The 24,365-nt window shown below is 37.4% G+C and overlaps 1 protein-coding gene across 32 annotated transcripts in view; it reads right to left on the reverse strand.

Moving 5' to 3' along the window:
- The window catches only part of LOC129792948 (CUGBP Elav-like family member 4), a 538,090-nt gene that overhangs the window by 100,340 nt on the left and 413,385 nt on the right, over window positions 1–24,365 (reverse strand). For all 32 annotated transcript variants that reach the window (XM_055832412.1, XM_055832442.1, XM_055832441.1 and 29 more), the window contains one exon: window positions 21,711–21,759. In XM_055832412.1, coding sequence (XP_055688387.1) covers window positions 21,711–21,759 — 49 coding nt within the window. The remainder of the gene's footprint in view (window positions 1–21,710; window positions 21,760–24,365) is intronic.

A 24,365-nucleotide genomic window follows, 5' to 3' on the forward strand; every position in this document is an offset into this window, starting at 1 on the left:
GAAACCTAATACATACAACTAAACCCCTTTTGCAAGAATCTAATTTAAAATAACGTACGTTTAATTAAAACATCTAACCAACGTTGCACTAAATGATTTTCTTCAAGTTTATTAAAGTCACCAAGCTTAAAATCAATGACACGAGCTTTTTTCCCGCATGTTTGTTTTAATATCCTGACACACTCAACTCCATAAATCTACCATATAAATGCTATTCTTACTTGCTTCTCAACTGTCTGTCTGACATTTTTTTACATCACGTAAAAAAATGTCAGACAGACGTTCCTTTCGAAGAACCGAGGCATCTAATTAATCATTTGCAATAAAGAAGAGTGTCTTTCTATATACATTTATAGTGTGTAGTTTCATTACATTCTACGGAGCTGCAACGACGCTGCAAAATAACTGTCTGATGCGGTGTAAGCTCACAATGCAACACGCTGCGTATTTTCAATTTAAGCTCCATTTAAAATTTTAAAAGCTCCCGCATTTCAGGGCGCCCGTCAAATCCGAAAGGCATCCCACCCACCCCATAGAGAGTATGTTATACGATGCAATATCTTGAAACGACCTCGGTGTTTGTGCTGTGGCAACCTTTAGCGGCTAAATTAATTGAATGAAATCCCTTTTTGCACCAACTAAAAGCCGCCCCTTTTGCGCAATTTTCCATACAGCAGGGTTCTCCAATGGAGCTTTGGTGCTCTATACATATTTTCAATGTGTTCCACCCCACACCCCCGCCCCTGTGTCAGATGAGCGCGCGACTCACTAAATCTGAACCCTGATATAACCCTCACGGTGTAGCTCCTAACGGCATATATATCTCTGATGAAATCCGAGAGATTTCTTCGGATCCTCTTTCGCGTCAACCATATAAATACAAAAGAGAAGGAAATGATCTTCCCCATAATACAGAGAAGCTTCATACACCAAAAGACATTAATAATTCCTTAACCCATCCACCCGCGAGGGTTTTGTCGCCCTCTCTCTCGCTCTCGCCCCGAAACCTGAGAGAGGGGTGTGAGAATAAAATTTCACTATAGATGGAAACTGATGTGAATTTTTAACAAGATTCCATCCTCACTCTCTCATTGCAATTTATTTTTTGCAACTGCCCCCCCATTTTAGTGGTTACCCCGTATTGGAAAAGTTTGCAAATTTCATTTTCACGTCCACCAACTTTTCGTCATTATTTTCATCGAGAACTTACAGTATACATAGTTCAAAATATCGTCACTCTCTGCGCCAACATTTACAATTTTAATTATTAATGCAACAAAATTAACGGTGGGAATTGTTTTTTGCATACAAACTTTCAAAAAAAAAAAAATAATTCAAAGTGAATTCGATAAAATATTCAAATTGAGGAGAATAAATAATTTTCATAAATATTGATCAATTATTTGAAAATATCTGATAAAATTATTCTAACAAGAGCACGTTACATTTTGTTGAGAATAGATGGAATTCAACCTTTCAGGAAATTTTTTTAAATTAATTAAATATTATTTTATTTTTAGTAAAACTCCGATTTTAAATATTTTGGCACAAGTTCATCTTATCTTTTTAAGAAATTTTTCTTAAATTTGAACCCAATCAAATCTGAACAAAATGTAACGTGCCTTTGAAAGTAGAATTGCGATTTCTATCGAGTAGAACAATATAATCGAATAAATAGTAAGCTCTTGTAATTTATTAAGGGTAGTATCTACGAGTTTTTTTTTATATTTTACAAGAAATATTCATTAAAGGTGCGTTCTCACTATTACACCCCCCCCCCTCCCGAGTACAATGAGACGTCTTCTGGAAACATTTAAATGCAGAATGAATTTTTTACCATCACTCGAAGCATTTCCGTCCGTACACCCTCCCAATTTACGACTTTCACAGTAATTTTCCGAGATTGGAGAAAAAATGAATGAGAAAAAAAATGCTAACACAATACCATTTGGGTGCGGGTAGAACCGTACAGAGCTACAAAAAAAATTCCAAAGTGCCCAAGAAGCCCACTAGGACATTGCAAACATTATGCACTTTATTTATGACCCACCCCTGCCGTATTCCCTCCTACAGGTCGTCCAAAGGGACGAAAACATTCATACATATAGAGATTGGTCGCGCGCGGAGAATGGCGAATGATTTATAGGGTTTTTACAACAGAGTGCCACATAATAGCGCGGCAGCTAAGAGCGTCGAAGAAGAAAGCGTCAATGTGCAGCAATAAAACAGAAAACTAATATTATAGCAACTGTTGCCCCGCGCGCACCACGGGGGGAGGGGTCCCACGCTAGTAGTAAACTTGGGGGCAATGTGGGTTCAATGAAAAAAAAAAAGAAACACCGCACATCATTCTCTTTTCAACCCCCGGGGTCACCCTTTTTGCGCGAAAACACGCAAACCTAATAAAGATCCGCAAAGTGTAAAGTTAATAAAAATGTCAATTATTCACCCTCTATCACAGGCATGCACTCATTTATAGGGGCTGCACACCTATAAATATAGATCCATTGCGATATAAACAGACGCACCCAACACCGCTCACGGCACTTTTCCGCATTTTACCTGCAACGGTGAGAGTCATGAAAAGAAAGTACAAGAGTCGCTACTTTGTGTATATATAGCGCAAATTTTTCACCATTGACCTCTCTCTTTAGTTTCCCAAAAGAAAAGTACCGGAAATGGATCTTGTATGTGGAGTATTTTTGAAGAAGATTCATTTGGAGATGTTTGAGGAAGTTGTAGTTGAGAATCTCTTTTGAAATTACAAGAATAAATAATTGAAACTTGCTATAAAAATCGTAAAAAAGAAATCTTTGCGGTTCCTTAAGAACCATGGGGTGGATAGACGTGAAAATAATTTTTGGGGGTTTCTTTTAGCTCAAATAAGACATTTTTGACCAAAACTTCGATTTTTAATTTTTGTCCCTCCTTCTTCTTGATCTCGTGAGTCCTTAAAGGTTGTCCTTTTGTATTCTCAAAATGTTTATGGACTATAGAGACATAATCCTGTTTTAGCTTTACTCAAAAAATAGAAAGTAGGTATTCTGAAAAACGAACTATGGGTCAAAACGTCCTATTGGTCTTTGAGGGGTTAAAAAAGAGTTCTTCAAGTTCGAAAAAATTCTTGAATAGGTTTAAAAAACAGTTGCAGCATTTGCCAAAAAAATTTTTCATTTTGCACAAGGACTTGAGAAAAATTTGCTCAAAAAACTGCAAACAAATAAGGATATTTTTGTATTGTATTATCCCTTTTAAATTCATGAAACATTCGCGCTAATGTTTCATCGATGTTCGTCAGTAAAACACACTTCTTTCTTGCAAATTAATGAAATTGCTTCTTATTGATCCTGTTCTCCCTACCGAAAGGATATATGTATGTAAATTGTAAAGTGTAGGTATAATTTATTTAGTAGAAGCTTTCCAAACTAGTCTTTAGCTTAAACTTAAAACATAATTTTAATGAAGTATTTTCTTTTATTTTTCCTTTCAAAACTAATTGCATGTGTAGTGATATGTAATTAAGAATATGCAAATGCTCTTTTGGTGTTCTGGGGTTGTGCGTTCATTTCCTGTTCCGCCTCGTGCATTGAAACTAAATGAGGAAAAAAAAGCGTCCAACAACTGATTTACATTTTAAGGTAATAATCTCAAATTAGAAATCAACTCTGCTATTTCCTCAAAGAGCTCGTATTTTCTTTCGCACATTATACAAGTGATCTTTGCGAAAATTGATTGAATTCAATCAGCAGTGGAGTATTTGTTGGAGAAATGGGTATTGTAATGTGAAGAGTCGAAAATCACATTTTATTATGCTTTTTAATTTGATGCTATCTCTCTTAACATTTCACCTTTCTGCCTTTTTCCCTTGGTATGCGCAAACATTTTCGGACGGCCTCTATTCATGAAGGGCGGCTCGTTTCTGGGGAAGAATCTGTGAGGGAATCTCTTTCGTGAATAAATAATTAAGTACACTGAAGCTTTTTACATCTTCTCCGACCCCTTTTTTATTCAACCCCCATTCCCAGAGTCCCCCCTCCCCCACCTCGTCGACTTCCCAATCCTCTTCGCCCTTAAGTATTATGTACATCCACTGGGGATTTAAATGCTTTTCTCTACCCACCCCGGCAGCAAGAAAACATTTTCATCTTCTTGAAGGGAGGCTCAGGGAGTCGGTAAAGTTCCTTTTATTACTCCCTGGTTGCTTTTTTCGGGCAGGCCCCTCTTATCAGACCCCCTAAATTTTCTAATCAATACCAAAATCATACCCAATTTCTTACCCTCTGGCCACGATCTCATACGTTTCTCTGTTTTTTTTTTCTCTCCTTCGTCCAACACATGAGGGGGAGGTTAAAGGAAAAAATTCCTTTTGAAATGATAATAATTCTCATGTCATTCATATTTCTCTCTACACCCAAAAATAAAATGATAAACATTTATTCGAAAAATAAAACGCAAAAGGGTAAAAAAGAATGCTCTCTAAGAGGTGATAAAACATGGAAGGGACCATTATTTGCATAGAATTTGGAAGAGTTTTCTACATTAAAAGCACTTCATTTGAATGATGTTCTTCTTTTGTTTTTTCACTCTTGCTTCCTCTGAAAATATTTACCCCAAAAAGAGAGGGAGGACACCAACAAACACATCATCTGTACAGCCTATGATGAATAAGCATGGTCACTTACCTAGAAAGAGAAATGGAAAAGAAAAACAAACCAATTAATAAGGAAACTTGTAGGGAAAATTCTGCTTTTTTTGTGTGCAGAAATTAAATATTAAAAATCAAAAGAAAATGGGAGAGAAATTTCCCGGGAGAACCTCATGGGAAATGCTTTTGATTTTCCTGCATCCAAAAATCTCACCCTGAAGCTAAATTAATTAATCGGGCATTCGAAGTTTTTCCTTTACTTGAACTATATGAAAAAAAAACTCACCGACTAAACTTGACGTTCTATACATAAAATTAATTATTGAATCTCACACCCTATTCCGGTGCGCGCGAAAAAAAAGAACAAGTGTGGTTGGGTATTTTAATTAATCAAGCAAGTACTTTTATATGCGTGTACTTTCCATCTGCACCGATATAGAAACGCTAATGGGGTTCGCTGGGGCTCTCAATGGGGAGAAATTGCTTGCAATTTTCCTTTATTGCGCGATATAGTCGTCTTCCAACCCACCACAAGAGAGAGACGCCAATGAGACCAAAGCAATCACTTAATTAATAACCCTAAAACACACCCCCATGAAAAACCAATTAAATATTTTATTATTTAGTTGGGTCACTCGCTTGATGACCTCGGGCTCATTCTGTCGCGCCCAAAGCGACCGAAACGATGAAGTTTTTAAAAGAAAGGCAAAAATGTTCAATAAAAGTAGAATCAAATTTTTACCACAATTTCTAAAGTTTTCTATGGTGCTTTTGGATTTATATATTAAAGTACAAACATCTTATACATGTATTGTATATGCTATTAGTATGAACTTTAAAAAGCAAAATTTCTTTTAATATCCAAACAAAAAATATACCTAATGAAGTAAGAAAAGAAACGTTAGAATAGGACCGATAAACGTTAGAAAAATTAATGTCAAAGCCTGAAAAAAGAACGTCAAAGTTGAAAAAGAAACGTCAATCGTTAAAATTGTTTAAATAAAAGTTAAATTATATATATTCAATTTGAATAGCCGTTATATTATTTAGTAATTTCATAAATCTAAAACCGACCTAGAAGCTTTTACGCACTAGATCTTTTAAACATTTGTTGGAAAATTAAAATTACAATTACCGATAAATTTTATACAGAAAAAATCATATTTCCTGAATTTTTATTTATTTTTCATTTCCTAAGAGGTTTTTCAGAAAATCTTACTGCATGAAAAAGGTCATATGGATTTGTCTTACTTTATACATAATTTATTATCTGTTTTTTTTTGCATGAATTTCTCTTTTTGGACGTAAATTCATGGTGAAATGTGAAGGATCTTCTTCAAACTAATTGACATATGCTCTACATTTCCCTTGACTTGTCTTCCTTCAGAATCATCTTGACATCCTGCCGTGATTCCTGAGACAGACAACAATCAAAGAATACACTCATCACTTATTCAAGCATGTGGTTCGCTTTTGAATTTTTTACAAGTAGAAGCTTTTAAGAAATTCTCTATAGAAAATTTAGGTGCGGTAAATTTTCTACTCTCTAATTTAAAATCCCTTTTTTTGCGCGCGTTATTCTGAAATTGTCCGTATTGGTAGGTAGAGATTCAACAATGCTAAATAATTCTTTTTGATTGAAGGAAAAATGCGACAAAAAGTTCCATATTTCATAAACATGGAAAAGTGTTTAGCAAGTGCAAGAAATCTCACATTAACTAGCATTTGAAAGGGAATCCTTTTGACTTTAAAAACAATTTATTAGATTTTGGAAAATCTAGGCAAGAAAAACTAATAGCATGATTTTTGTTCAATTGAAGAGAAACTTTTCCAATTCAACTGCAAAGATAGACTTCTCCGAAAGTTTAGAGCTACACACGAGCTACATACATATAGGGTATGCCATCCGAAAAAAAATCTCACTTTATGTGGTGTCAACTATAAAATATAATAGAGAAAGGGAGAGGAACTCTCAATGGCGAGCATGTATTAAAATATATATTCTTGTGCCACAGAGAGCTTAAAAAGTCATATTCGCCGTATTACGCAATCAAGTTGGGCGCAAACACCCCAAGCGGGACCACCACAGGGGGAGGATTCTATCAAAACGACGCGGGGGATGCGGATATTTATAGGGCATGTGGAAGTCATGGTGGAGATGCGAAAATTTTAGGGTCGTGCTGAAAGACAAAACGACGTACTGACAACAAATCGATTTTCTCCACTGAATTTTCCAGATAAATACCACGAAAGATTGAGGTGGAGCTCTGGCCCCATTTTGGAGGCTTTTCTCTCACTCACACGAGGGTTATGGAAATGTTCTGCTTGACAAACAACAAACTCAGCAAAAGAGTTTCCTCCTTCGGTGCGGTTGAATGTAAATATGAGTCTATGTGTGTGTAACCTTATTTCGGAAAGAGTTTTGAAATTGGGGCGAATTCCCCATTGAAAACCATTAGAGAGGATAAAATTTAATGTAATGGCTGAAAAGTAGAAGAAAAACTACACAGGAAAATTTATAACCACGTGGCAATAAGAAATAATTGGCGGAGTACGAAAAAACTTATCAGAGGTTCTTATGGTTAAGATCATTGAAAAATTGCCTAATTTTAGGCTTATTTTGATAGTTTTTATATTTTAGTTTTCAGAATGGTCTAAAAAACTCTTTATTGATCCACTTAATACATCTTTTATGGAGCAAATTTTAAAACATTAGAATGCTAAATAATTCACTTCAAAAAATTATAATTATAAATATTTAATCGTAAGAAAAAGCTGAAAAAGCTGAAAAAGCTCCTCATCCGTTAATTCCAGGTATTTTCGTCACTTATTTTCAATTATCCCAAATAAGTGACACTATTTGAGAAATGTAATTTATTTTAAGTGGATATGTGAAGGACATTAGGAAATTTTCACTGAAGTATAAGGACATGAAAGTAGGGTAATAAATAATTCAAAGTATACTATAAAATATTCGTAGGTTTCTGTGGTTTTCGACCCCTAGCTGTATGTATGGTAGAAAATAGAGGAGAAGGGGTATTGAGGTATAAATTTTTACAATATTAGATAAATTTCGGTGGGTCCTCGCATTCTCTTTTGTAATATTTATTGCACATTTTCATCTCCCCCAGAGCGCGGGGGCGCCGGTGGTGCCGCAAACCATAATGTCCCATGTGAGCTTTAATGTTATGTAGGGACCTGTGCCACACAAAAGGCTGCTAAAAGCTCCGATCGCGTTTATGTGCCTCCATCACAGGGACATATTACATCCAAATTTATTATTTCTCCGCCATCATCATCTTTGCACCACAGAAAACTACGTGGGGGCCATGGCCCTCCTTCTAGCGCGCACATTTCCTTAAGATGAATGTCATGTCACTCCATACGGAGTCGTTACCACGTACACAATATGAAAAATATACCGTAGGGGGTTCAGAAACTCCCCCATTAATTTTTTTTTGCTACTCTACCACGCTTTTTTTTTCTTACCACCCACCCTCTCACCCTCCCTCCCCCACATTGGGTGCCAAACCATTCTTGTAGAGAGAAAATTTAAAAATTCCTCTGCAATTTTATTAAGATAATCACATGGAAGACATGGAGGATGTGTAAGGAGGTTTTTTTTGGTGGTACACCAGTTCTCAGTTTGTGTTTTCTTTGTCAAGAGAGAAGAGTATAAGAGAAAGCATGAAAAGCTCCTTAAAGGTGAGTCCTTCTGACGGTCGGAGTGTATCGAATCTTTCATGATTGCTTAGACTTTGTTACCTGCTTCGGTTCGTCTTCATCACTTTTCTCTTTTGCCTTTGAAAGACATAATAGTGGAGATTGCCAGCAAGGGTGAGAGAATTCACGAGGAAAGTACAGAGAATTTTTTAAGGAGAATTTTTTTTGAAATGAATTAAAAAAAATAGTTCTGTTTGATATTTTCCTTCTTTTCTTTTCTGTTTCTTTTCTAACATTTGATGTAAATTTTCCTTCTGATCTAAAGGAAAAACCTTCACTTGAAAAATTTCTACATACCCAAACACTTTCTCTGACACCATTGATCATATTCAAAGTATTTTATAAAAATCATTTTATTTAAAAAAAAAAAAGAAGTTTGCCAGAAAACTGTTAAGCGACTTAAAAAATGTCTTTTTGAAAACTTTCAATATAGTTACTGAACCTTGGTTGTCAAAGAGGCTTGAGTGAGCCACCCATGGTGCCCAACCCCGATGGAGGCCAAGCCGTATGGCTGAGAAGTGAATGGCTGGTGGAGAGTATTGAGTTGAAACATCTTTTACTCGTTTCTGTCGAGACTCAAGTTGTTTGCAAACAAAGGCAAAATGTTCCATCTACTGTTTGGGTTTTATCAAATGCACGGAGAAATTGTCAAGCACTGTGGAAGACTTGTCTCTTGGGGGTAGAGAATCTGCCATCCAGGATGAGAATGTTATATAGCACAGAGAGGATTGGTACAGAGGGAAAAGCTTTGGGTGTGTGTGCGGGGACAATTTTGCAAAGGATTTCCCAACACAATGGCCCCAAGTGCTTCGAGTCCCTTTAATTCCTTTCTGCTCGTATCAATGTGTGTGTGAAAGCTTTAATTTGGCAAAAAGCAATAGATGTGGAGGGAAATTTTCCAAATTCTTTACACCGCGCGCGTTGGAAAATTCCATCATCTCCCCTATCAATTACAGTGGAAAATGTTCCATAGAGCGCGACATAATTAGAAAAGCAATTATTTTGATAGTGCAGAGAGAAGAATGGAAACGGCGCTGCAAAATTTTTGGCATTGTAGGGCGAGAAAAGTTTGGGTGGGAAAAGTTGGTCGTGAAGACGAAGCGGGAGGGTGGGCTGAAAAGGAAAACTTTTCCAAATAGGACTTTTCAAATGACTCTTGACATTGTTGCACTATTTGTTAAATTAGGACTTGAGCATGTCTCGGTGTATTTGAACCGCACCAACTCACACTTTTTTCTTGCAACTCCTTCCACCTCACTTGGTGCGAAACAAAAGGGAGCGAGCTCTTTCAAGGAGATATCTCCTCTACGCTCTAAGTGTGGGATTTGTTTCCAATGCATTTTCCACTTGAAGAAATTTTCACAATTCCCTGATGGTATTCAATTTTTGAGGGGAAAGTGCAAATACTTTGCACGACAATTTACTAAAAGTTTTTCCGTTTCGGCATGATTCGTTTTTTTTCTCTCATTCTTACATCTTTAAAAGGGGGAAAGGGAAATGTTGTGTGCTCTCCCAGAAGGTTTTTCGTGCTGGAAATATTTTTCCTTTGAGGAAAATAGTAAAATCTTTAATATTTAAGAACCATCATACAAAAATTCTTGAAGAAACTACTACGAAAGTCAATTGGAAAATGAAGGGAATTTCAAGCTAACTTTGCAGAGATTTGTCCTCTTCAATGCACTTAATCCGCATGTTTATTGTCTCTCCCTCACTCACTATATGGAAGACAACCATTTGCAGAGAAAACCCCCAATTCAATCCATAAATAAGCAACAGAGTGAAAAGTCTCAGAGCAATATGTTGAATGCGCAAATTGGTTTGGTATGGGGTGACTCAAGCATCGCAAACCGCTAAACAACACCATCGGGGGTTCCTGGAGTGCGGAAAAATTCTCATGTGCACTATACTTTGCCAAAGGAGGGCACACGTGCATCGAACAGTCTTGATTATTGGGGGAGTTGTGGCAACACAAAGGCGCCTGCCGGGGGTTCAAGTGTGTGTGTTGTGCAGAAAATGGCATGTGAAAGGCTAACAACCTCCCTGACGCTCAGGAGGGTTGCATTTGAAGGGTTGAAAAGAAAATTGAGGGTGTTAACCAGATGTTTTTTTTTATATATTCCTCAAACTTATACCTATATGGGGAGCTAACAGACTGCGATTTTGCATTGTTGATGCTCTCAATGTGGAAATTAAAAGGAATTCCTTACACAGGAAAACTCAATTGAGAAGAAAGAGAAGAATGTAAAATTCTATATTTTCAAGCTTAAAATGACTTGGAAAAAAGTTAAAAAGGGATTTCTTCAACGTTTAAAACAACTTTTGGACTTCAGAATAAATGTTAAATTTTCAAAAAATTATGTTGAACGTTTGAAGAAAAATAAGAAAATCATAGAAAATAAATGTAAGTCATTAGACAAATTAACGTTCAACATCTTAAACGCTGGAAATAAAAATGTCATACGTTAAAAGAGACGTCAATTATTAGAATTTTAACGTCAAACGTCAGCCCTTTCGATTTGATTTCAAGTTACACTCTCAGCTAAATTATTCTTAAATTATTATTCTAATTTTTAAATAAAGAAATCAAAATTTTGTGAAAAATAATTTTTTAATCTTAAAGCTTAAGCTTTCCTGCAAAAGCTCTCCCTAAGAATTACATATATAGCTTGAAAATGGTAGCCAATACTATGTTCTTTTATTTTCAAAATTTTATGTAAAATTCCTTGCCCAAAGCAATGTGGCTGGCAAAAGGTTGGACCTTCACATGTGTATCTGTGTGTATGTTCGTGAATTATAATAGCAATATATCAAATGTCACCATCAGACAACGTGCACCCATTTCAAAATGAATCTTTCGTCTGTTGCTGATCATCAATTCTCTGGGTGATTTTCGACAAACATAGAGAGAGTGCCCAAAGTCAACTCTCCCAAAATGGCCTGCTGCTGAGTGCGATAGTGAAGGAGATGGTAAATTAAGCTGTCTCCGAAGGGTGTACTTCATTAACCCGAAACCCACCCCTTTTAAGAGTCCACTCTCTCTCTCAGACATGTCGAGGATGAATTGAATCAGACGATAAGCCGGAGGTTGTAAAAAAAAACAGCCTCTCGTCTTTCTCTTCTCAAAGTGTGTATTCAAATGCACTGGCCATTGCAATTATGCACGAGGGACCACTAGAGGGAGGTATATTGAGACTAAGAGGTTGTTAAGGATGTCCAATTTTCACCCCTACACTGTGTACAGGACTCATAAGTCGTCCATTTGCAAGGGAAATTGAATCACAGTTGATGTTTCCTTCAGTATACCATCAAAAATTCATGAAATTGCGACTCATTGTCGATTGTGTGCGCCTTTTTTTTTTCTCACCCCTCGTTTCTCGCATTTTTCCGCTTTTTATTGCTCCCAGAAGGAGTGGAAAATTGCACCAAAAGCTATCCACAGGTTAGCAGCATCTTTTGACTTTATGTTATCATCACAGTCACATTCGCAATGATGTGCTTTTACGGCTTCTGCACTTACAGGGTGTGTCAGGCAGGAGGGATATTTTGTGTGTTCTTTCCCATTGGACCAATCATCCGCAACAGCAATGGCAAGTATGTGCCAACTGTATTAAATTAATTGAGTGAGAAAAGTCATAAATCGCAGAAATCGCGAGAGCTTTTATGTTGAACCTTTTCACCCCCCACGCTCAATCATTTGCAGCAGATACTCTTGCTACATGTATTCACGAGTAAAAGAATTTGGTGGGAAAGGCTGATTCTTGACAATGAATTGCAAAGAATGGTTCTAAAGAACAAAAATTATAAAGAATTTAGAGCTTTGAAGAATAACGAATATTTTTGTATTAATATAAATTTCAATGCTTAAAAGGCTTTATAAGTTTTTTTTAAAGTAAAATTCATGTTTAACGTTAATTGAAAGTTTAAAAAAGAAAGCTCTCTTATGCATACAAAACAGCCAATTCGGAATTTTCTAACAAAGTTAAATCATATGAAAAACACACAGGTACGCATGAAGTTCAAATAAACAGTAAACCCTTTAATTTCATTAGATTTAAATTCACAATTTAGGTAACTAAATGCAAATTTAACGTTTAATTTTGAATGATAAAACATTTTATAAATATTTGATATTTTCATGCAAACCAAATTTTCCCTAATATCGCTGATTAAATTGAAAATTATTTTTGCAAATCCAATTTGTTATTCAAACTGTTTTATTAATTGAAATGCAAAATTATCAGTAAATTTAAATAGGACATGATTTTTATTGATAGATTGCAATTCAATGCATTTTTCTTTCATTTACACCGCATCAAGAGGAATTTTTGCATATTTGAATGCATAACAATTGCTCGGGGACCTTTTAAACTTGAATCATTAATTTATTCACAAGCCCCCTCTGCTGCAGAAATTCAGTGAACTTGCCGGATGTTAAAGTGAGGGAGACAGGGTGACTCCTGACTGTGAACAAATGGCTCCCTTAATGACTCAGGACGGCTAAAGTGTCCAGCACGAAATCACCATGCGACTTCCTTCTGTATGAAAACCAACTCAAATGGGCCCACTATGAATTGAGGTCAGAGGCAAAGAGATAAAGGTTCAAACCCTTTTTTTTAATCATTTTTATTTGCTCTCTTTCCACCCCCCAGGAGAGGCGGACTTTTCACTCGGTGACCACGGCGAAATGATAAATTACTTGTGGTCACGTCATTTGAAATCTTTGACCTTTAATTTCTTTGTTTTCATTTCCCCCATGCTGTCCACCATACACATCTTGCTTCGGGGGGATGTTGCAGCCAGAGAGGGTGGACGAAAATACTTTAGAAATAGCAGGGGGTTGAACAAAAAATGCACCAATACACTAATTAATCCCCATGGGGGTGTAAGAGCTTTCAATTGGCAGGGTTAGTCTGATGCAAAATGTTGCGTTGAAAGAATTGAAAGAATTTTAATGCAATATCTCCATGGGGATGAAAAACCCTCGCAAAAATAATGTATAAAAAAATACTCAAACAGGATGAAAAATCAACAAACATGGAGTGAATTCGGTGAAAGAGATTGATGCATCGAGTGGGGTATTTATGAGTGCATGCGTGTGTTTAAATTGAATTTTGCATTGTTTGAAATTTAAAATTGAAATGAAATAAATTAAATGACCGCCCCAACATAATGATTACATGTGAGCATGAATTGTTGTGTGCGAATAAAAAGCGGATAGAGCATTAATTAAAATTTGGTGAAGTGCTTATCAATGCACACGATGGGGGGGCTTTCATTGAATTTTCTACCCCACACCACGTGCATTTTGGGGCAAAATTTCGGAGCCATGTGAAGCTTTTTTTTTCAAAACCATTCACTCACTGCTGCTGTGAGAGCATTTAACAACAAATGTATTTCAATGGGATGTCATCGATCTTAGTCGAAAAATCATGTAGCACATCCACCATAAAATTATAATAAATAAATTAAACAATGATGGTGAATATTATTGATTAATACTTCATCATTCAAATGACAAAGTTTCAATTGGAGCAGCAATTTGATTATATTCAGGGGGCTAAGCTCTTGTACTTTGCATAAGACTCTTTACTTTCCTTGCAATTTAACAAAAATTGAATTTGTAGAAAGACTTATAGTTTTCTTATTATTTCCTTAAATTATTAATTAAATCTTTAGCGAAAACATAAAGATAAATATCGGAGAAAAAAGCTCCAAAAAAAATAATTAAAGTGACATTGCAGTTCTTGGGTGAAATAGAAGAAGTGATGAAAACAAGTGGGTTTGGAGGATGAAAACGATGACTATGCGGAGAGAAGTTGTCATATAATGATGGTGTTGGCATATTTGGTGTGGAAGTCCATGTCAATGGCTACATAGATTAATAGTTTCGAGAAGAGGCAAGAGGGGTGCGCCATGTCTATCGAGTGATATCTGCAGCAAACATTCATCCACTGCATCCCATTGTCGGGACACCCCCATACCCGTTGCTGTTCATGTTACAACCACACTGTGTCTCTCCTCTTGAATGAGTCGTTGACCCCTTCCTCGGCACCCGACCTATATGATAAATGTACTTGGGATAGTCGCATAACAAAATGCCGAGGGGTGGCGCGAACCAGCAAAATGCCACGTCAGCAGGAAGAGCGCACACATAGCTGAAGGAAGAAAGTCAGAGTCTCATCTCGAAGATGATGAATTGAAGGCATTGCGGGATTTGCTATGTTGCCCTTCGCTTCACCTCCACCTATGTATGTGTGTGTCATAATTAAAACACGCACGGTGCAAATTAATTGCTTCCCTATGACCACCCTTAGTGAAGACTAATGCGACAGTTTTCGATGTTCAAGAAGAGATACCGGAGATGCCATTCAAGGAAGCTTATCTCATGAATTTTCTCAGTTTTTCCCCTAACGCTCCCCCCAATGCCTCTCGGCTTTTTGTGGCACGAAAGCAAGAAAGAATTTTCTACCATTGAGATTCTCTTTTCAGTAGCCAGCCGCTTCTTTTTTTCCCTTCTCCTGTGCTCTGTGTGCCACCACCCACCCCCTGTACCCACCCCAATATCATGGATTGCGTCTTGAATTACAATAACGACACACAATTCGTGGGAGAAGAATATGAGGTGGAAACTATTTATAGTTGTGCGAGATCCATCGCAAAAGAGGCAGCAAACGTACAAAACACCCTCACTTCTGTGCTGCGAATTGTCGATCCCAGTGGCAAGATAATACGCAAACGCGTTGGAAAGAAAATTCCACTATGGGCCTTCATCCCTCGCCGCACTACATGCTGGCAAAAATGTGCTAAGAAGGGTGCCATAGGCTCACCCATCCGGAGAATAACAAGGGGCGAACAAGCGACAACACTTGGTGATTTTTATCTAACAACTGTGCCAAGAATACTTATCTGAATTTCAATTTGATATCACTGATTGTGATTTATGACGCAATGAGGGAGTCGCTATGCTTGACATTCTTTCGTCCTTAGAGTCATTAATAAGACAATAAATGACTCACACGGACTGTGGAAATAGTGCTATTCATATATAGGATATCGAACTGGTGAGAAGTTACGCAGTTTGAGGAGTTTGAGGAATAATTTATGGAATTTTTTATTAGTACGGAATCTATCTCAAAAGTAAGTCAATGTCTTTCTTTTTAAGGAAAGAAGAAAAAAATACAGTTTTGAATATATTTTGTTTCTCTTTTCTTTGTGATCAATAAAAATAAACAGAAGAGGAAATTATCGGGAAATATTTTTGTGTTTTCCTTGTTTGATCGAATTGTTATCAAAATTCGTTTTTGATTTTTCCAGATTTCTGATTTTCTGGAAAAAATTGTTTTTTTTAAAGCCTTCAAATGATCAAAATGGATATGAGAAATTTCCGTGTTGTTGACCCCTTGGTTGGCACAAAACATGGCCCAACAGGAGGCTGAAAAAAGGAGGAAAATTTGCTTCGATGGCGTTTTTTCGTTGGCACAAGTCTGCTTTTTCCTCCCCCAAACTTGCTTATATTTTTCTTCCAGGCACATTTTCACATTCTTTGCCACTTTTTCCACATCCCATTTTCCTGGAATTCCCTTCTTACACAATCCCTCCTTGTCCCAGTTGATCTGGGTCAATGGGAGTGCGTTCGCGCGTTTCAGTCGTCCATCATTTGCTGCAGAAGTTCATGGAATTTGAGCATCCCCATTTTTGGGTTTATTCTCTCCTAAGATGTTCTGGCAATTTTCACACTTTTCCCGCAAATGTAGTAAGGATAGGAAAAACTCCCCGTAGGAGCCACCAAATGAGTGGTTGAGTGTGGAAAAAGAGGTTCTTTCGTGGTAATTTATGACTTTTTTTCCGCTGTCGAAAGCGGAAATGCCACAACCAATTTATTCATCGTGCCAAAGATTGCCTACAACCCAGCCTCATCTTTTGGCACCCCCGAGCCTGAGGCTGCGATAAAAATAATGTGTATAATGACAAAAAATCGTGCATACCCCCTTTGTAGAAAAAAAGACACCCCATTAAGTCTGTGAATGGGGCCAAAAGTTTTCATATCTTTCCACCGGAAAATCACGTTTATGAAGTGTGTATCCCCCTGATTTTTTTTAACATCCCTTCCCCAGTTACATGCACATAGGGCGGGGAGGGGGAGGATGGATGTGGAACTTTCAGCCACCCCGTAAATTACACAAGGTCCCACGTACCCAGACTCAATTGAAGGGAGTTAGAGAGCGTTTTAGCGAAATCCCACTTCATGTTTATGTCTCCCCCATGCGTGTGGCATTTTAGTTGTGTGACTCCTTTTTCTCCCCTCCGGCATCCTCCTCCCATGGGGGATGGAACAGCTAAGCCCCTTACTCCCTCGCATGTGGAGTAATTCATTCGGGTTGGGTGGTCTCGAAAGTAGGGCAGAGACGTTCCTTTTTTAAATTCCGAAAGGGCCCCTCGCTTTGACTGACGGGAGCGCTTTCCCCAAATGCGAAACTTACGCATTCACTGAACGCACTCAATCGTGCGCAATCGAAATTGCCTCTTAATTGGATGCCTAAGACAGTGATGGAGCCCCTCGATTTATAACACAGGTCAATAAACTCTCGGTTCGAAATTTTCTTATAAATTAAACTTAATTATTTTCCATTTTTCTTTAAAAAGAATAATAATATTTTTTTAAATAAAAAAACTTTTATCAATTTTCAATTATCTTGTTTCGTTTGAATTTTCCGAACCATGTAATGGTTTTCCCTTAAAGTTATCCACCCTGTATTACTTCAACAGTGTGTTTGTGGTTCATCAAAATGAAGTGCTTAATTGAAGGTGAATATTCGGGACAAACACACGCAGATAAAGTATCGATCGATTGAGTAAATTTGATGGAAGGAACCCTCTGGGAGAGTATATATGTATATTCTTCTATATCCCTCGCCCCAACAGAAAAGCTCGGTCTGCGAATATTTTGCCGTCGTTTATTAAATTTTCTCTCTTTCTGTGTAAAATAATTCCACAAGGGTAGATTTTTCCCATCGTTGGTAGAAGAAAGGAAAACACATGAAAATTCTCTTTTGGGAAGGTTCTTTTTTTCCTTCTTCTTCTTTCAAAGATACGAAAAAAGAAAGTTGGATGAAGAAAAAAAATTTAAATCTCCCTTTTGATGATTTCTCGCCTGGAGCAAAAGATGAAATTGATTCAAGAGGGCCTTCCTTCGTAATTATACAGTGACGAAATAAAATGAATGACCTCTGTTGAGGTGAATTTTTCACAGGAGAAAACCCCATACCAACCCCGGTACAGAGGGGGTGAATTTATCACGGAGAGCATATAGATACTCTATAGCACCCCATCCCCTTTGGCTCGCTTAGAGCGGAGTTTTTCCAGAGGGTTGGGCTCGGTGTGTTTGTGTGTTTGAGGGTGAACCATGAAAAAAAGAGGACGAATCTGCTCGTTCTATCTCTGTATTTGACTTTAATTTAGCAACCCTTCAGCCCTACCCTCGGGCCACCCCCGCATTTCGTCTCCTCTTTCACTCCAATATATAGCACATTGTGAACGCCGTGGTATTTACAGCGCCCGGGTACATAAATAGACGCACCCAATAGCACATAGAGCATTCCTGTCGCCCTCCTTTCCTGCTGCCAACCCCCCATCCACAACATCACCACACCACCCCTAAACTCACCCTCGGGGAGATGGGAAAAATCTATATATGTTTGGTATTCTCTGAACAAGATGATGGGGTCGCGAATTAAATTCGTATTTCAATACTTTATCAAAGTTTCTTCAACTTTTTTTTTCTTTTGCGCACACACTGCCGTTTTTCGTGGATGAGGCGGGGTTTTGTAAAGGAAAAAAAATCGGGGAAAAAATTCAATTTTGGGGAAGATTGAAAAGGAATCAAAAATAAAATTTCCATGTCTTTATGCCGTATTTTGCCACACTCTGTCGCCACAGGAAAAACGGCATGTCTTCATTTTCAGCTATATATGTTGGGGGAGTCTTGTATGAGACCAAAAACCGTTTCGGGGCTGAAAAGTTTTGAAAATCTATGAAATATTGGAATTGTTTTTCTCATAAAATTTATTTAAGTTTAGTTCAAAAGTCAAATTAGGTTTGCTGAAATCAGAATGTTTATTAGGACATTCCGTTTTTAGACGCAAAAACGTTAACTAACGTTGTTGGTTATACATTTTTCTTTCTTCAAAAAATTAAGGGTTTTCTCTTCGTCACTCTTTTGGGAAAGAAATTTTAAAATTATTTGAAATAAAATCAAAAAAACTAAAAAGTTTTAAGACTTTATTAAAAGAATTTATGAGCCCTTTTGCGAAAAATGTTTTTCTGGGGGTGCAAATAAGTGTATACGTACATAGAACCGGAGGGAAAACGAGAAAAATTTCGAGTCCCACGGTCGGAATGGGTGGATTTAAATAAGAAATGACGGAGAAATTTAGCAGGAAATCAAATGAAGTGAACTTTTTGGGAAACACTGATTACACACATTTTCATGTAAATTTATCTCGCAACGACGATGCCCTAATTCGCCACCCCTCAATATTAATGTAGATGAAGATTGAGAGACGCAAGTGAAATTATTCTGGGTTTCTAGTGCTCCCAATCCCACACTCTCCTCCTCCTCTCCCCTTCAGGTTTCCTCGTACACAGACCTTCTATGTATATGCCCATTTCTACAATTCCAGCATTAGAAGTATGTAGGCAGATTAGAGGATGTTTCGTGTGATATTCTCTGCTTTCCCTTTTGTGGCCCCGAAAACCCTCACGATAAATTTTCAAATACAACACCCCCCATCCCCTCCTTCTGCCACGTATCACCGCATCCCTTTTTGCCAATGGGAATGAGAGCTGTGAGAGGATTTTGGTGCGGTAGAAGGAAAAAAATCGCCATCACGACATGAAAATTGATTTAGCGCACCAAAATTTTCATGTTTAATTTCAAGGGAGAAAATTATTTTGGCATCTCAAGGCGAGTTAATTAAATAAAACTTTTCCAACTCATCCTGCCCCCCTCGGCATGGTATGAAATTTAATAGCACCCTTCAGTTCTCCTGTCAATTTCACTACCACCCGCACTCTTCCGCCAGTGACAAATGCCGCTTTTCGGTTCTTTTCTCTATACCAACGACTAAACTTTCTATATGGTTCATATGGTTGTGATTCAATTTAGCCCGTGGAAATTTTGGAGAAATTTCCAAAATTAGTTTTCGTATATATTCCAAGTATTTGGGGGATTAATTATAGATATATTTTGCTAAAGGGGTATAAAGTTGCAAAAAAAATATTCTAAATATTTAACGATTTTTTTTCTAAGTTAGGCGAAAAATTCAAAATCTTCTTTCGATTTATTCAATTTTTCATAGATTTTGGTGATCAACAAATGGTCAAAGTTCAACGTGGAAATTATTTAATTTACAAAAACAAAGAAAACGTTTGGGATACAATTTATTTCTTTGTAATTTTTCAAAAAAAAGAAGATATTTGAAACTTCAATTAAATTTACAATGTTACCAGCGAGGTACCATGGCTTTCATTTCATGAAGTGGCACCATTTTTAAGCTTCTACACGGCGTATCTTTTTTTTTCCTTTTAAGTCAAATAATGAGGTGTATTTGATCTACTCTTTAGCTTTTTTTCTCCGCATTCATCCTCCTCCGAAAAAAAGTATAGCGAAAGCACAAAAGCTTCTCTCGTGGAAAGAAGATTAGAGGGAAATGCCTGGGAAATTGGGTTTTTTTTATCCTTACTGGTGTGCCTAATGGAAATTGTGGAGAGAAAAGTTTTTGGGGCCACACACACGTGTCCCCTTGCTCTTTGTTCTAAAACACCCCACCGCAAAAGAAGAAGCTAATGCCTGAGCAATAAATTCACTGAAAGACGCCTCAATTGTAATTCAACCCCCGAGGTCAGAGGTCAGGTGATTTGTTCACCGTGGGGGTGCGTAATTAAAAAGTCTCGTGCTAAAATGTCCACAAATTAAAATGTTCTCCGCTTTGGGATGGGATTGAGGAAAGCGCTTAAATTTCTTCTACGATATACCTTCAGTCACGGGAGCTTTTAAGCTCTCTATGTGGCCGAAAAAGTCAACCCCTGCCCAGCTATAATTTCCATCGCGAAGGCAGTATTTTACTTTTATGGGTATACCCTAAGATATATAATATGATGAATATGAGGGGGATGGTGGTGAAAAATCCCTATCATTTCCCTTCAACCCCATTCTCCAACTTTTCATTCATAAAGAAAACTTTCTCACGAACCCCACGCATTTTGTCTGTAAAAAGGAATGCAGGCAGGGACGTTTTTTACACCTGCGCAGCGTTTGAGCATGAAGAAACGACCAGGTGACACGTATTTTGGACATTTCTCAGTGCAAAATTAAAACTTTTTCCCAACACTCACCCCCCTCGCGCTCGGGGTTCTCTTGACAAGCTCATTTACGTGCAACCCCAGCGCAACCCCAGAGCACAATATCTTCAACTTTACCGGTGACACGTCAAAATGAGAAAGAATATAATGCAATAAGTTTCACCTTCGCATACACGGGGGTTGCGTATCCCTTCAAGTCGATTTTTTGCGCGTTAAAGGATCACATCTGAGGGAGAATTTTTGCAACCATCTCATGTATGGGGAGTGCAGGGGAATGTGACTGTATATACCCCAAGATATACCCTATGTAAGGATAGTAGGATGTGATAACTTGGGGTAGTTTTATTTCTTTAACCTTCAAAGTCGAAGGAGCTTTCAAAAGCTTCCAATAAATTCACATTAATTTATGAGAATATTGGCGCCAAAATTTATTATATTTTTTTTGATTTTTTTCTGTTTATTTCAATTAAATTATATTTATGAAAATTCAAAGCTTTCATGAAACCTTCAAAATTTAAATTTGAAATTAGAAAATTATAAACTTTGCCTAAATTTATGTATTAATTATGTTTTTTTTTTGAAATATCTTTGTAAATTTTTATAAATTCAATTTTCTCTTCAGCATGATATTTTTAATACCTACTTTTTAACGCTATAAATATGTACAAACACTGAAAAGTCTCCCAATCTCGTACACGAATGTACGTGAGCTTCAACAACCGCCATCCCCCACCGGAGAATCCACCTCGTTTTTGTTTCATAAAGTGCGTAATATTTTTTGTAGCAAATTACCCGGAAAGACGGTAAATTTGATACTTTATTTTGCGTTCCGCCACGGAAAAGAGCGTAAGCGGGGGTTGAAAAAAAAGTAGGTAAAAGTAAGGGAAGATGCTGTGTGTGAGGGGTTTGGTGAGGAAAATTAAGAGCATTACAGTGTTGAATGGGGAAGGTGATAAAGCAAATAAATTTTAGGTGTACTTACCACCGCGGTTTTCACTATCCGCTGGTTTAACTTGAATGGGACGGTTCATCTGCAAGGAAAGACGAGAGAAAAAAACCACCAATTAGTAATTGAGGCGGGTGACAGTAATGCTGGGAAAAATGACTCAGAGGGGACAGCAATTGAACACGCAGAGGGTGAGATATGTCCACCTTGCGGAAGCATTGACCCCGAAGGGACACTGCAAGGTGCTTGTGTGCGTGTGTGTATTTCCACCGGGGCGCATAGAAATCGAATATTTTTCACATTAATTTATTTTCATATATAGCTCACCCTCCATCCATGAATATTGGGATTATTTTTTTTCCACTCAATGCCCATCTATTTGCGATGGATTCGCCGATGGAGATTGAAACGGGGGCGAGGGGGTGATGTGTGTGGGGAAAAAAATCTGATAACACGCTATAATGTCATCCAGCTGAGTGATGTGTTGTTTAGTGGTCAAAAACACCCCCTACCCTGTATACACCTTTTCAGGTATTTTTGATCACTCACCCCCGTTCGGTTCTCTCCTTTTAGATATTGTGAGCATGTCACCGGTTATGGCCATTACCGTGTCACTTTGTCCAGCAATTTGAAACCACTAATATCTCAGCTCCCGCAACCGCTCCCTCAGCAAAATCATGCCACAAAGTGTGTTCACTGGGCCAGATATGTGAGGCGGGAGGGGTGGTGCTACCCAAACCCAGCAAGGATCCACTTTAAGGACTATACGGTCCCTAGAGCGGAAATTAAAGTTATGGACGATGAGAGGGTGAAGAGTGACGATGTGAGTTAAATTTGATTTTAGTGACATGTACTTTGGGCATCCTTTCCCCCCCATGAACTCACAGTCCCTTGGCCCATTTTCACGCCAAAGGAGAAATTACGGACGTTATTTTACAGGGTGTTGAAGAGCTTTTCTGACTTTCTATACATACTGTGCTGTATGATTGTTGTGGAATTTTTTTTCTAATTCTAAATTTGCATAAAAGCTCTAATTTTAATAAATTATCAAGCTTTTCAATTCAACCTGATTCGAAATTCAATTAAAAATTAGTTTAAAAACTTCTTTTACGTATCAATAAAGCATTCGGTTAGTTGAAGAAATTCAGTTTTAAGAAATTTAGTTTAAGAAAAAATTCTGGGTATATAAGGGCTGAAGTAGGAGCTACTCGGAATAATTGAAAGCACTTGAATTAATTGAAATATAATTTTAGTTTGAGTGGGCTGAACGTACTATGTACCTACATACATATTGCACAAAAGCTCTGTATTGGTAGGCTCACAACAATCTCTTCCCAATAATTTCTGTTTTCCTTTAAATCTCACTCTCTCGCTTCCTCTCTTTCTCTTTAAAAGTTGTTGAATTCATTGTCCAAACCATAATTCATTTTGAGCAATGTTTAGAGCACTCTGCAACATTATATATTTCAATGGAATCCATTTGGAAATGCGTGCAAGTGGGTGGGTGATGGACAAATAAATCCCATGTGTGGTGGTTGCATTTGTAAAATGGTTTCATCAAAATGATTTTCCCTCGAATCACCATAAACCCATTTGGTGCCATCATCGTCCACGCGGACACGTAAAATATGCATGAGAAAATTCCCTCTTCTTTTTTTGAGAATACATTTTCCCTTCAACCCAGGAGGGGTGTCGTCCGGCACCTGACCCACACACGCGTACCACCCTCCCGAAAAATGTATATTGCCTGCAATTTAGTGTAATTAAGTGTGGCGTTCTTCCGTTATCAATAAATTGATTTTTCCACATGCGCCGCTTTGATAAATGACTCGCCAGACTGATGGAAAATTTCAACAAGTGTTGCATGATTTGATTCCATGTATTTTTTATATGCCACTCTGGCACCCCTTTCTCACAATTCATTTGCCTTGTGGGTGGTTTATTGCATTATATTCGCGCATACACATTTCTCACACAAGCTTGCGAGAGTTCATAAATTGCACAACTTGCGGAGCCTTTTTTGCACCAATAATGTGAATGCCTCCCCCGCAAACCCACCCCCACCCGTTGAACAACATTTTGCTTTCTGCCACTAAAAATTAACAATATCAAGGAGAAATTGGTGGCAAAAATGCTACCCATAACTCACGATTTTTTATTGCAAATGTATTTTGTGACTTTCCTGCCGACAATATTATTCATTTTGTCGCATTTATGGGCCTTTTCCCGAAAGCACCGACGACGGATATTTCCCATCAAAGGAGAAATGATTTTTGATTGGAATTCCGAGGGTTGTTCTTTGATGTACATAAACATTTCGAATTTTTATTGAGGCCATACTAAATGAATTTATTTGCGGAAAGAGTTGCGAAAATGTTTCAAAATTCAAGCATAATATTTTCATTTTTTTTTTTGGAAAAATAAAGCTGTGCTTTATTGGTGTTTGGGGTGATTCGATAAAATTGCGTTGTTTTAATAAAATAATAATAAACAATCATTTGAGAGTGGTTCATGTTTCATACATTTGCGCCAGCATTGGGAAAAGCATTTTGTTTTTAACAGTCTGAATAAATTTTACGCTAGATGGCTTTAGTAGGGTAGGTGGCCATCTCGTGGAGAAAAAATGGAAATTATAATTTTAAAATATACATACATATATTTTGCTACAATTTGAGAGCTTTTGAATCTCTC

The sequence above is a fragment of the Lutzomyia longipalpis genome, chromosome 3 (genome assembly GCF_024334085.1).
Source record: "Lutzomyia longipalpis isolate SR_M1_2022 chromosome 3, ASM2433408v1".
In the NCBI taxonomy this organism is placed as follows: Eukaryota; Metazoa; Arthropoda; class Insecta; order Diptera; family Psychodidae; genus Lutzomyia; species Lutzomyia longipalpis.